This window comes from Crocuta crocuta, unplaced genomic scaffold (genome assembly GCF_008692635.1).
Source record: "Crocuta crocuta isolate KB4526 unplaced genomic scaffold, BGI_CrCroc_1.0 scaffold143, whole genome shotgun sequence".
NCBI classification, from domain to species: domain Eukaryota; kingdom Metazoa; phylum Chordata; class Mammalia; order Carnivora; family Hyaenidae; genus Crocuta; species Crocuta crocuta.
Genome location: NW_027529175.1, coordinates 9,004,181 through 9,017,651, shown reverse-complemented (window position 1 = coordinate 9,017,651; position 13,471 = coordinate 9,004,181). Strand labels below are relative to the sequence as shown.

General features: G+C 50.7%; 1 protein-coding gene across 2 annotated transcripts; it reads left to right on the top strand.

Moving 5' to 3' along the window:
- The first annotated feature begins 11,381 nt into the window (after positions 1-11,381).
- Positions 11,382-13,471, top strand: CIMAP1B (ciliary microtubule associated protein 1B). Of its 2 annotated transcripts, none has more exons than XM_077758080.1 (7): positions 11,382-11,485; positions 11,854-12,000; positions 12,180-12,383; positions 12,626-12,730; positions 12,859-12,980; positions 13,087-13,227; positions 13,347-13,471. In XM_077758080.1, the coding sequence occupies exons 1-7, from the start codon at positions 11,404-11,406 to the stop codon at positions 13,425-13,427; spliced, it is 882 nt and encodes a 293-aa protein (XP_077614206.1). In that variant the 5' UTR covers positions 11,382-11,403; the 3' UTR covers positions 13,428-13,471. The 2 variants fall into 2 exon arrangements, with proteins under 2 accessions (XP_077614206.1, XP_077614207.1); XM_077758081.1 differs by having other exon boundaries at positions 11,424-11,485; positions 11,754-12,000.

Below are 13,471 nucleotides of genomic sequence, written 5' to 3'. Positions count from 1 at the left end.
AAAGTGACAACTTTCAGAATGGGAGAAAATATTTTCAAATCATATTTCTGATAAAGGTCTAGTATCCAGAATATATAAAGTACCCTTACAACTCAATAACAAAAAGACAACAACCCATTTTTTTAATAGGCAAAGATCCTGAATAGGCATTGCTCCGAAGAAGGTATGTAAATGTATGAAAAGATGCTCAACATCCTTAGGGGAATGCAATCAAGACCACAATGAAGTGCCATTTCACATACACTAAGATGGCTATAAATTAAAGAGAAAGAAAACAGGAGCGCCTGGGGTCAGTTGGTTAAGCCTCTGACTTCGGCTCAAGTCATGATCTCACAGTTCGTGGGTTCAATCCCCGCATCGGGCTTTGTGCTGACCGCTCAGAGCCTGGAGCCTGCTTTGGATTCTGTGTCTCCCTCTTTCCCTGCCCCTCCCCCGCTTGTACTCTGTCTTTCAAAAATAAATAAAAATGTTAAAAGCATTTTTAAGGAGATAGAAAATAAAAGTAGTTGGGAAGGATATGCAGCAACCAGAACTCTCATATATCACTGTGAGAATGTAAGCGGCTTAGCCACTGGGGAAAACAATTTGTTAGGGTTTTAAAAGCTAACATGGGGCGCCTGGGTGGCTCGGTTGGTTACGTGTCCAAATTGTGGTTTTGGCTCAAGTTCATGATCTCACAGTTCATGAGTTTGAGTCTCACATTGGGCTCCAAGCTGGCAGTATGGAGCCTGCCCAGGATTCTCTCTCTCCTTCCCTCTCTCTCTCTCTCTCAAAATAAATAAACTTTTAAAAAATCCTTCTAAAAAAGTTAAACATAGAATTACCATATGACCTACAAATTTTCAGTATATACCTAAAAGATTTTAAAACAGATCCTTAAATAAGCATATATACATACATGCTCATAGCAGCAGTATTCATAATAGCCAAAAAGAAGAAACAGCCCAAATGCCCATAATGTATAATTAACATTATGCAAAGTGTGATAAGTCAGACACAAAAGGACAAATATTCTGTGTTTCACTTATATGAGGTGGCTGGAGTGGTCAAATTCATAGAGACAGAAAGTAGAGTAGGGTTACCTCAGGGTACTGGGGACTCAGGGACTCAGGGACTGAGAGAAGAGAAGGAGTTCCTTTTTTAACGAGTACAGAGTTTATGTTGGCCATGGTGAGTGTGTTGTGGGAGTAGATAGTGGTGATGGGTACACAGCACGGTGAATGTATTTAATGCCACTGAATTGTGCCCTTACAAATGGCTAAAACGGTTAATACTATAAGCAGTCCCCGAGTGTCATTATTCTGCAGCACAGACCCGTCATAGCTGTTCTGAAGGCATCCGCGTAAGGTCCCAACAGCGAGTGTGACCAAGGACACTGCTCACATTACATATCTGTAGGTTCTCTAAAGAGGGACTAGTCATGTCCAGTTTCTCCAAGTGACAAGAAATAAATTAAAGAATGTCCGAGCCCAGCGGCACCCAGGTGTCTCAAGGGGTTAAGTGTCTGACTCTTAATCTCAGCTCAGGTCTTGATCTAGGGTTCATGAGTTCAAGCCACGCCTTGGGCTCCCCAATGGGCATAAAGCCTACTTTAAATTTGTTTAATGTTTTTTTTGGAGAGAGAGAGAGACAGAGCACGAGCGAGGGAGAGGCAGAGAGAGAGGGAAACACAGATTCAGAAGCAGCTCCAGGCTCTGAGCTGTCAGCACAGAACCTGATGTGGGGCTCAAAGTCACGAACCGGGAGATCATGACCTGAGCTGAAGTCGGATACTTAATGGACTAAGCAACCTGGGCCCTCCTCGTGAAGCTTATTTTTAAAGAAGTGTCCAGGCCCAGGAAGAGGCCCCAGCAGGGTGCACATAGAGAACTAAGGTGTGTGTATGAGGAGCTAGAAAATGAGACGTGGACATCAACCAAGGCCTTGCTGTGTCTCGGCATCCGGCTCAGTCCGGGCGAGTCTGTCGCCAACCAAGCCACCTAAAGAGGGAAGGATGTCTACACTTCTGTCTCAACGATTCAGAAATTCCGTTGGGTTCGCTAGGCTGACAGCTGCTATCAACAGCCAATAGTTAATAAACAAATCAAGGAGTAACAGCTGAGAAATGTGTTTTCGTTACTGTATTTCAAATAACCCGAAATATACACCTTCCCACGGACACGCAGGCTACCCAGGTGCACACGCAACCGGCTGTGTGTTTTGTGAGTACCCCCCTTCCCTTCTCTCACCCCCACCCCAGGACCACATCAGCTTGCGTAAGAATTCGTTTGTTTTATTCTTTACATTTGACTTTGTTTCTAATTTTTACAGTGTTTTTTCCCTTCCCCAGTCACCCTCATGGAGGGGGAGGTTGGGGGGTTTTTTGTCTGTTTTTGCTATTCTCTGTTTTCTGGCTTTTTCATTTGGAAACTCTCCTGTACTTTTCCATTCCACTGCTGTTCATCTTCCTTCCCTGCTCTCTTGATTCAGACCCTTATGACTCCACCACTAATCACAAACAAGATATTTAATATGCTCTCCTAGCAAGATCCCTCCGCAAGATTAAACCTCTAGAATAATTTCTCTCTCCCATTTCTCTCCCTGTTTCTCGATCCCCATGAGAAGTTTGGAAAGATTTTTACCTCTCCCAAGCATCTGTTCTGCTGAAATAGGTTAATCTTTATTAGGACCTCCGCACACTGTATGTGTGTGTGCGCGCGGGCGTGTCTGTGTGTGTGCGTGCGCACACACGCGTGTGTAGGGATAAAGATTCCTTGCTCAGCAATGTTTCCTCTTTGCTGCCATGCTGGGGTCTGGTTCTGGTGTATCTGCCGTTTGTTTTTAATCTTTCCCTACCATCTTCCTCACCGCTGCCTGGAGGCTCTGCCCCTGACTTCCCGCACATTCCAGCTCCGGGCGGGGCCCTGGGTTCCCGGCTGTGTCCTTTCCTTCCGTGACCTTGCAGTCCCACTGCCCTCCAGCTCCCAGTGTTGAAGACCTGAGGCCATTCTGACTTTTCCTTTTGTAGGAAATTTGGGTTTTCTTCCCAGAAGCGTATAGGATATCTTTGTTTTTGAGTCAGATCATTGGGTGTTCTTATCAGGCCGCCCTGGGATTCAGGGAGCTCTTGGCTTCCCAGACTTGAGTCTGTCTCCAGATGAGCAGTTTCCTTCTACTTTTGGTTGAAGTCTGGCCTCCATACCACCCTGTCCGTTTTCTCCTTCGGGGACACCAGCGTTCAGTCACATACATCCGTGCCTCTCCTCCAAGAGGCGTACCTTCGTTCCTCGTGATTTCCATCTCATTTTGCTTCCTGTGCTTTCCACAGGTGGTCCTGGCCACCCGGTCCCATTTCAGCCAGGACCATCCTCTGCTGCATCCTCAGATACTGCAAGTCTGAAACTTGCATATCATTATTCTGTTGTGTGTGCATCGCCGTGGATAATTTCGAGCTGTCGGGGAGTTGTTTTCGAGTACACACGTGTGCATACTGCGCTTGCCCTTCCTCTGTGCTCAGTGGTTTTTTATTTAGGAGTTTAGCTATTTTCCTCATCCACAGTTCCGTTTCATTAGCTTCAAGAGGTTGGCCTTCCTCAGTCTCTCAGTGACATCACACAGTTTGCCAGCACAGCCTTCTTGAAACGTTTTCTCAGCTCAGCCCTCACCGTCCATTTCTCTCGGTTTTCCTGGTACCTCGCCGGTTGCTGGCTCCTCCTCGCCTCCCAGCCACAGTGCCTGGGCCCGTTGTGGGTCCTCCCAAGCCTTGCAGGTGACAATGGCCATTGTGTGGCTGCTGTCACATGGCTGCGGTGCTACCACAGGAGCGATGCCTAGTGTGGGCCGGACAGCAAGGTGGCCCGATGACGTAAGAAGAAATTGCACCAGGAACCGCGATGTCGATCTAATGATGCTCATTGTGAATGGCACTTTGACAGCCACGTAAGGTGATTGTCATCTTATGTTTATGTCACAGTGATGTGGCTGGGGCTGTACATGTCTTCCTGCCATCCGACAGGCTCTCACTGCAGGTGGCAAAATACCGTTCTGCCGCCAGAACCATCACCCAGGAGGACTACGGACCTGGAGAGGCTGTGCTCACCAGATGTGCAGGTGAAGAGCCTAAGTAACGTCATTTTGAGATTAAGGCCTCCATTCGGAGCAACCTCAGGCTACCTGTAGCCCCAGTTCCAGAAAAAGCCTCAGATTGTTCAAGGTTAAAGCCACCCTCGGACTGCTCTCAGATCAGCTAAACATTCCTGTAGTCTGATTCAAGGCTGGGAACTGCAGACAAATTAACCAATTACTCACCACTTGCCTAAACCCTACGTAGGCCCTTTGAGCTCACCTCATAATTAGTCATTTTCAAAAGATACTCAAAGGTCATGATTGGGTCCCCGCCAAAAGTAACGGACACCTCACAGATACTGAATAGTCAAAATATTACCTTGGGTGCTGTACAGTTGTAATTGGAGCTTATGTAATGGTGTCATACGTACAACGTGTGCACTGTAACACCCTGTCCCTCACCCCATAAAAACCCTGCTCACTATTGTTCGGGGCTTCACCTTGCTGCCACTACATCGGTAGGCAGGAGAGCCCCAGCTCGAGCTTGTAATAAAGACCCTTATGTACTTGCATCAGTGTCAGCTCCTTGGTGGTCTCTGGGGACTCGCGAATCGGGCACAACAGTGCCACCACCAGACAGCTTATGAGGTAGCTGAGATGCGGCCTGAGACCCAAGCCCAGGAGGCTGTCACTTCTCTATAATTCATGTGTCAGACTATTATTTCTGCCAAAGCTCTAGCCCAGGACTACCGTGGTACCCAGGAATCGGTGCTCTTTCCTCTCTTCTTCACCCTCATCCACTCTAAGTCAGGGGTTCACGATGTCTGTTTTTGTTTTTTTTTAATGTTTTTTATGTATTTCTAGGAGAGAGAGAGACAGCATGTGCAGGGGAGGGNACTGACTAAGCCACCCAGGCGCCCCTCACGATGTCTGTTTTTATAAAGAGCCGGATAATAGCTATTTTTGCCTTTGCAGGTCATATGGTCTCTGGTAACTACTCTGCTTTGCTGTTACGGCATGAAACCACCATGGGAAACAGTAGATGAGGTAGAACGGACTTAGGGGCCCCTGCTCTCACTGATCCTATCCATTCCCATGGCTTGTGGATGCTTTCCAGTCCCGTTTCAAGCTAGGTGTCTCCACTGAGCCCTGGGTGGGGGGGTCCCCAGCTAATATCTTCACCTGGGGGAGTGTTAGCCATCTGGCGCTCAAATCAAGACTTAATTTTTCCACCTTTCTGGGTATGGCCAGTTGCATTCAACTTCTGTTGTCATCAGCTGCTTCCATGTGTTTTCCTATATTTCAGAACCTAAAAGCTGAAAAGCTACATTTTTCAGACTCCCCAGCAGAGGGACTTCTGAGTGGGGAGGTGACAGGAAATGCGCGCTCGTGAGGCCACACAGGAGCAGGCTGGCCGGACGGCCTCTGCTGCGCACGGGGCCCCAGCGACGGCTGTCGAGGCGGGCGCCGTGTGGCTGGAAGGCAAGAGGCAACAAGGCCCCAAGTTCCTGGCCTCGCAATCACAGCTACCCAAGCCTCTTGGGTAGGCTTGGGTAGACCCCTCGAGGGGCCACCTCCCGGTCCTCACACCACCGGCCCATCTGAAGGTTTGTAGTATTCCTGGTAATAAACCCACTCTGCCTTAACTCCCTGAGAGCCGTCTCTGTCTTCTGCACCAAGCGAGGTGGACGTCAGTAAATGACATCTCTATCCACTTTCTGTGAATTGGGTTCCAGTCAGAAAATTTAAAGCCACACCAGAAATGTGAACAGGAAAAAACACTATGAAGAAGTGTTAACTAGGAGAAGCAGGTTCCCCCTCAAGTGGGTAGAAGAGTGTCCCCAACGGGTGCAAGAGTGACCTCGGGCGTGGCCCCTGACACCCACCCGCCCCCGCACCCAAAAACAAAACACCCACGTGTGACTTTTGATTCCCCCAAAACCTCACTACTGATAACATAAACAGTGGGAAGCACACATCTTGAGTGTTTTATGCGTTACGCACTGTATTTTACAAGAAGCTACAAGGGTCTTCAGAAAGCGTCAGAAAGCGTTTACAATACTGTTCTGTATTTACCGAAAACGTCAGCAATCCGCGGCTGTGCAGGTCACACCCATGTTGTTCGAGGCTCCCAGCTGCACACCCAGGGCTGACGAGAGAAGAACCCAGAACCTGGGAGAGGCCCATCCCCGGAGGGCGTGGCCTCCACGGAGGCGCAGGTCTGAGCTGATGTGTAGGAGCGGCCGCCACACGTGGAGAAACCGGAGAGGGTGCAGGCAGGACGCGGGCCCGCGGGGCGCTCAGGTGACCCCCCCACCCCCGGCCTGGGCCCCGACCAGCAGCGCGCCGCAGNCATTGTGGGAGGGGGTCAGAGCTGGGGGAGGACGGAGTGACTGCTCGTCCGTCAAACCAAAAGCAAGCAGTGATCCCCACCTTTCCTTCATCGCTCACGTGTTACCAAGGCGAGTCAGTTTTACCTCCAAAATGTATCTCCGGCCACACCCTCTCCCTCTCTCTCCACCATCGCTGCTTTACTCCAAGTCACAACATATCCAACCTGGACCTACAGAAAAACAACCTGTTCCTAAACTGGTAACCTCAAAACCATAATCCAGTCCATCCCCCCCCTCCCCCCAAAGTAAGCTATACAGTCAATGCAATTCCAACCAATTTCAACTCATTCAGAAAGTCAGCTGGGGAAAAACGTGTAAAATAATCCAGGTCATTTTGGAAAGGAAGCCAAAAGAGAAGGGACTTGCCCTATCAGACACTAGAAACCCATAATGAAACCTTCCAGTGTTGGTGCAGGGAGAGCTAGGGATTTAGACCTCAGAAACAAACCTACGGGAGTTTAGTGTATGACCAAGTTAGCAGTTCAAATAATCAGGGAAAAGATTAAATGGTGTTGGAAGAGGGGAGAATAAAGTATATTCTTCCTTTACACTATAAGCAGAAGACGGACGCCTGGATGGCTCAGTCAGGTAAGGGTCTAACTCTTGGTTTTGGCTCAGGTCACGATCTCAGGGCCATGGGATGAAGCCCCGATTCTGGCTCTGCACTGACAGCAGGAAGCCTGCTTGGGATTCTCTGTCTTCCTCTCTCTCTGTCCCACCCCCACTCGCGTGCTCTCTCAAAATAAATAAATAAATATTTAAAAAAAAACAACAACTATGCGGGGGCACGTTGGTGGCTCAGTTAGTTAAGCATCTGACTTCAGCTCAGGTCATGATCTCACAGTCTGTAAGCTAAAGCCCCATATCAGGCTCTGTGCTGACAGCTTAGAGCCTGGAGCCTGCTTTAGATTCTGTGTCTCCCTCTCTCTCTGCCCGTCTCCTGCTCACACCCTCTCTCTCTCTCAAGAATAAACATTAAAAAAATAAATAAATAAAATGTTGGGCTGCAGGGCCCCAAAGCTAGAAGCCCAAATAGAAACATTTGACATATTGGACTATACAAAAACATATTTCTGTACAGCAAGAGATTACCAATAACAAAATAGAAAAAATAACAAATCTGGAAAACATATGACCCCAAAACGTTAAATATGTAACATAAAGATGTCTTGGGGTGCCTGGCTGGTTCCATTGGTGAAGTGTGCAACTCGTGAGTGTGAGCCCCACATTGGGTGTAGAGATTACTTAAACATCTTTTAGGGGCACCTGGGTGGCTCCGTGGTTAAGCATCTGACTTCGGCGCAGGTCATGATCTCACGGTCCGTGTGTTCAAGCCCTGCGTCGGGCTCTGTGCTCACAGCTCGGAGCCTGGAATCTGCTTTGGATTCTGTGTCTTTGTCTTTCTTGCTCTCTCTACCCTCCCTCACTCTCTCTCTCTCTTAAAAATAAATAAACCTTAAAATTTTTAAAATAAAATTTTAAAACTAAAATATTTTAAATAAATGTCTTACAAATCAATAAGAAAAACATGAAAAAAACAGAAAAAATAGTAAAAACATGTGAACAGGCAGTTTATCAAAATATATATGGCCAATAAACATACATGAATATGTTCATTCTTCCTAAGAACAAATGAAATGCAAATCTCAACAAAACAAGACCTTATTTTCAGATCAGATTGGCCACGTTTTAGAGGCATTCATNGCACAGAGCCCGACGCGGGGCTCGAACCCACGAACCGCGAGATCATGACCTAAGCGAAAGTCGGACGCTTAACCGACCAAGCCACCCAGGCGCCCCAGTTCCACCACTTTCTAAGCATGTAGCCCTTCGTGCCTCAGTTTCCTAATCTGTAAAATTGGAATAAATAATGGCACTTAACTCCAACTTTGCTCCAAATAGAATTATATCTTGGGTAGAAATTTAGCTCTTCCCATGGGAGGAGTGAAATAAATGATTCATTGGCTGAAGAAACAAAGGCAAACAAGGAAAAACCATGTCCCATCACTGGCCACTACCCCGGGGGTCCAGTCCTGCCCCAGCCCGCGTTTCCTGCCCACACATTCTAGGAGCTCATCCTTCTCCAACTTTCTGTCTTTCCACAGCTGCTCTTGCACCTGGTGACCAAGGCCAGGCAGAGTCCTGGGCAAATGGGGAGTCCTGGGGCACAGGGGTGCGCACCGACCCCGCAACTTCCCGTTCAGGTCCCAGTTCCCACCAAAATGCTGGCCCTGGATGACCAAGCTGCTGGGAGCCCCTGGGAGCCCGCAGCTCAGCGCACCCCAGATCCCACATCTGGGTGGACCAACCTGGTGTATCTGATCCCAGAGGAGGTCTTCTGTCATCCCCCCGCCCCCCGCTATCTTGCAACATGATTTTCAGTAATTATCATCTAATAATCACCAATAATTATTTTAGTGACTAATTCTTTACTTTTATTAGCAATTAAAATGAACAATTTTAAAATATTTGTTTTTAAAATATTCTAATTCAGTGAAATATTTCACATATAAAATAAAGTTTATACCAGCCAAACAAAAATATTACACCTTGCCCTGTCTCACTATTTTAACATTTTTTAAATTTTCTTTTTTTATGAATTTATTTATTTCTTTTGAGAGAGAGGGGGAGAGAGAGAGAACCCCAAACCGGCTCCGCACTGCCAGAGCGGGTCCAGGGCAGGACTCGAACTCTGCAATCAAAGCTGAAATCAAGAGTCGGACACTTAACTGACTGAGCCACCCTGGCGCCCCTCACTTTTAAATTTTAAACGCGAATAAAAACTCCAGATGGTCACAGAATTACAAAAGTGTAAATCTGAGTTCTGTTTCTTCCTTTTTACAATCCCTCCGATCCCAGTGCTCATCTCAACTCTAAGGCTTAAAAGAAAGATGCGTTGCCCCAGGGAGAGGAGGCACAATTGCCCCCTTGAGCTCTAAAAGCCACTTCGAGTGTCCAAGCATGAGGCACTAAGTCTCCTAAGAACAACTTGCAGTGAGTCTGCATTAACTTCCATACAGAAGACAACATTTAATAAAGGAGGAGTAATAAGAATTGCTAACTTGAAACTTACATATACGCTACTAAAACTCAACAGTAACTACAGTTGGGGCCCCTGGGTGGCTCAGTCGGGTAAGCGTCCCACTTCGGCTCAGGTCGTGATCTCACGGTTCGTGGGATCGAGCCCCGCGTTGGGCTCTGTGCTGACAGCTCGGAGCCTGGAGCCTGTTTCAGATCCTGTGTCTCCTTGTCTCTCTGCCCCTCCCCTGCTCACACTGTCTCTCTCTCAGAAATAAATAAAACATTAAAAAAGGAAAAACAGTAACTACAGTGATGCTTTAACCCACCGACAAAAGATTTGTGGGGTACTAGTATTTTCTCTCCGACCTTCTTAGAATTGCTGGTCTCATAAGGATAATAAGAGGCTGATCAAGTTGGCATTGATAATACCCTGAGTGTTATCTTAAAATTCTCTTTAGACAATACACCCTCTACCTGTCTCTCCCTTTCAGCCCTCGGGTCGCCCTGGAGAGCCCAGACGCACGGCTCCCAGCAATCCCCAGCTTGGGTCCTGTTCTGTGACACCCTGGGCTCAGCGCTCCCTCGGCAAAGGCCAGAATTCCCACAAAGCACTGGGCACTCCTCATCCCCTGCCTTTTCCAAGAGCAGGCAGGTGACTGGCAGAGCTGGGTAGAACGGACATATTCTTTCCGTTTACTTCATTGTTTTTTCTGTAAGATAAATACTAAGGTTTTTTATTTAAAATTTTTCATTAATAATGAAGTTATTTAGGGGCACCTGGCTGGCTCAGTGAGTTAAGCATCTGACTCTTGGTTTTGGCTCAGGTCATGATCTCATGGTTTTTTGGGTTCAGGGCCCACATTTGGTTCTGAACTGACAGTGCAGACCCTGCTTGAGATTCTCTCCCTCTCTCTGTCCATCCCGTTATTGCTCTCTCTCAAAATAAATAAACATTAAAAAATAATGAAGTTATTTAAGGCCGTATGTTTTTCTCTCAACACAGCTTTAGCTATGTCCTATAGACTTTGGTATGAGGGATCTACTTTTGCAATGTTTTATATATAATGTGCAACTTTTATATATAGTATGTTCAGGTCATGATCTCATGGTTTGTGAGTTCGAGCCCTGCATCAGCCTCTGTGCTGACAGCTCAGACCCTGAAGCCTCTCCTGGATCCTGTCTCCCTCTCTCTCTGCTCCTCCCCTGCTCATGCTCTCTCAAAAATAAACAAAGACTTTAAAAAATTTTAAATTAGGGCCCTTGGGTGGCTAAGTGGGTTAAGCCGATGACTTCAGCTCAGGTCATGATCTCATGGTCCGTGAGTTCAAGCCTGGGGTCTGGCTCTGTGCTGACAGCTCAGAGCCTGGAGCTGCTTCAGATTCTGTGCCTCCCTCTCTCTCTCTGCCCCTCCCCCACTCATGCTCTGTCTCTCTCTCCCTCAAAAATAAACATGAAAACAATTTTTTAAATAATTAAAAAGTTTTAAATAAAAAATAAGAGAGAATTTGTCAATATCTAAATATTTGTTTCTTTTAAAAAATATTTTGTCTGCCTAGAATTATTTTGGACGTTGATCCAATGTGTATCCTATAGCTCTTCAACTTGTATATTTGTTTTTGGCTTTGTTTTCTGGCCCAGATTATTTCTGCAAATATTCCATGGGCCTAAATACATGCAAAGTTCCCTTCCTCTACGCGTTATAATTAAATTGGGCTTGCTGTTTGTGCTGTTTATTTTCTTTAGTCTCATATTTGTTTTTTGTCTGCAGATCCGTACATTTCTGGAATGGGTGCACTGAAGCCCGGGGAAGGGTGGGGCCAGAGCGCTGGAGTGCGACGACTCCGCCGGGAAGCCGCGCGGGCGGGGTTGCGGGGTTGCGGGGGGCGGAGCCAGGTTGCTGTAAGGGGCTGTCAGTCCCGTTGCCAGGAGGCGGAATCCGGACACAATGGGGTCCGGGAGTTGGGCTGAGAGGGGGCAGGCGTCCAAGCACCCCACCTTGCCTTCCCCGCCGGGAACCACAAGAGCAGGTTAGTGCATTAACTCTGGGGCCCCCTCTGGACACCAGGTTCCCCACGCCACCTTCTCGCCCCAGTGTCTTGGCCTGATGGCCCTGAAATATCCCAGCCTCCCCAGAACCCCAGGGAATTCCTTTCCCCCAGAACTGAGTCCAAACTTGGCGCGCTCACACACCCCTAGTGGACTCACTCGGGGGGCCTGAAGCTCCGGCCCGGCCCCCCGCCGCCCCGCGCCGCGCCGGGAAAGCTCCAGTTTGTTTCCCCTGCGCCCGGGATACAGGCTGGGCTCCGCCCCGGGAGTCGGGAGGCGCTGGAGCGGTGAGGCGCGTTCCGCGCGAGTTCTGGGTGGAGGCGCCGGGGCCGCCACCTTATGTCCACAGGTGCCGCAGGCCGTAAGCTCACCCCACCCTCGGGCGCCATGGGCGCAGACGTCTGGGTCGGCCCTTGGCGGCCGCACCGGCCTCGCGGGCCCATCGCAGCGCTCTACAGTGGCCCGGGGCCCAAGTACATGCTGCCCCCGAACACCGGTACCGGCGTCGGGCGGGGGTTGGAGGGCAGGGGCTACCGAGGCCTGTGCCGGGAGGGGGTACCGTACCCAGGCCGCAGGGCGGAAGGAAGGGAAGTCTGCTGGAGGGACGGGGACGGTGGGCTGCGCCCGGGGCGGAGGGCAGCGGGGCCCGGAGGTGACGCTGGGACGCTCCTTCAGGCTACACCCCGCACGACCCGTCGCGGCCCCGCGCCCCGGCATTCTCCTTCGGCGCGCGCCTCCCCACGCAGCAGACCTCGTGCGGCCCGGGGCCCGGCCTCCTGGTTCCCGCTCGCATGACCGTGCGCGGCCGCGACGGCACCCCCGCCTACTCCATCTACGGCCGTCCGCGTCACGCAGCGCCCTTCCTTACTCCGGGACCCGGTCAGGACCCCTGGGACCCCGGGCTCCCCAGGGCAGAGCCGCCTCCGAGAAGGTCCTCCCGGGAACCCTGTACCTGGGCCCCGCCCCCGCCCTCGTGTACCCTAACGCTCCAAAATCGGTGCCCCCATATCTGGATCTCAAAAGAACTCCCAAGCCCCACCGGGCTTCACCAGGACCCCCAACCCGGGTCCCCACCAGGTCCCCAACCCAGTCCCAGCCCACACTCCCGGTCCGCCCCGCAGGAAGGTACTTCCCCGAGCGAGCTGGGAACGCGACGTACCCCAGTGCGCCTCGGCACACCATCGCGCCCCGGAACCGGGGCGTCCACGCGGAGCAGCAGACCCCAGGTGAGGTCAGACAGGCCTGTTCCAGCACCGTGGACCCTCCTATCCCTGACGGGGAACCACTCTACACACTGCAACGCGGAAAGCCCGGCCAGGCAGGGAAGACTCACCCCTTTCTGGCTCCTCCCCAGGCCCCGGGGCCTACACTGTGCCCTCGCTCTTGGGTCCGCGGGTCATCGGTAAAGTCTCGGCCCCAACTTACTCCATCTATGGCCGCAGCGCAGTGGGCAGCTTCTTCGAGGACCTCAACAAGGTGGGAGAGGGGCTGCCGGGCGCGGCGCAGGCTGGGGTGCCCCCGAGGGCCACAGAGGGTCGGGAGCAAGAGGTGAAGGCCAGTGCGCCCCGCTGCGCTCCCACAGACCCCGGGTCCCTGCGCCTACCACGTGGTGAACACGGGGATCTACAAGCCTCGGGCCCCCCAGTTCTCAATGCTGGCGCGGACTTCACTCCCCCAGGACAACACCCTGAACCCGGGGCCCGCAGCCTACAACGTGGACCAGGTGGTCTGGGGTGCTGGGTCAAGGGGAGGGGGCGGGGGAGGAGGGGCAGGGCCCGGGGGACCCGGCGCGGAGCTGGACACCTGGCCCCGCGAGGTCAGTGCCGTCTCCCGGGTCCTCAGCACCGCAAGCCCGGCGGCTGGAGCTTCGGGATACGGCACTCGGACTACCTGGCCCGGGTCCTGACGGACGCGGATGACTGACCCGCCGGGCAGGCGCGACCCCACAAACGTTTGCTTAAAGCCTC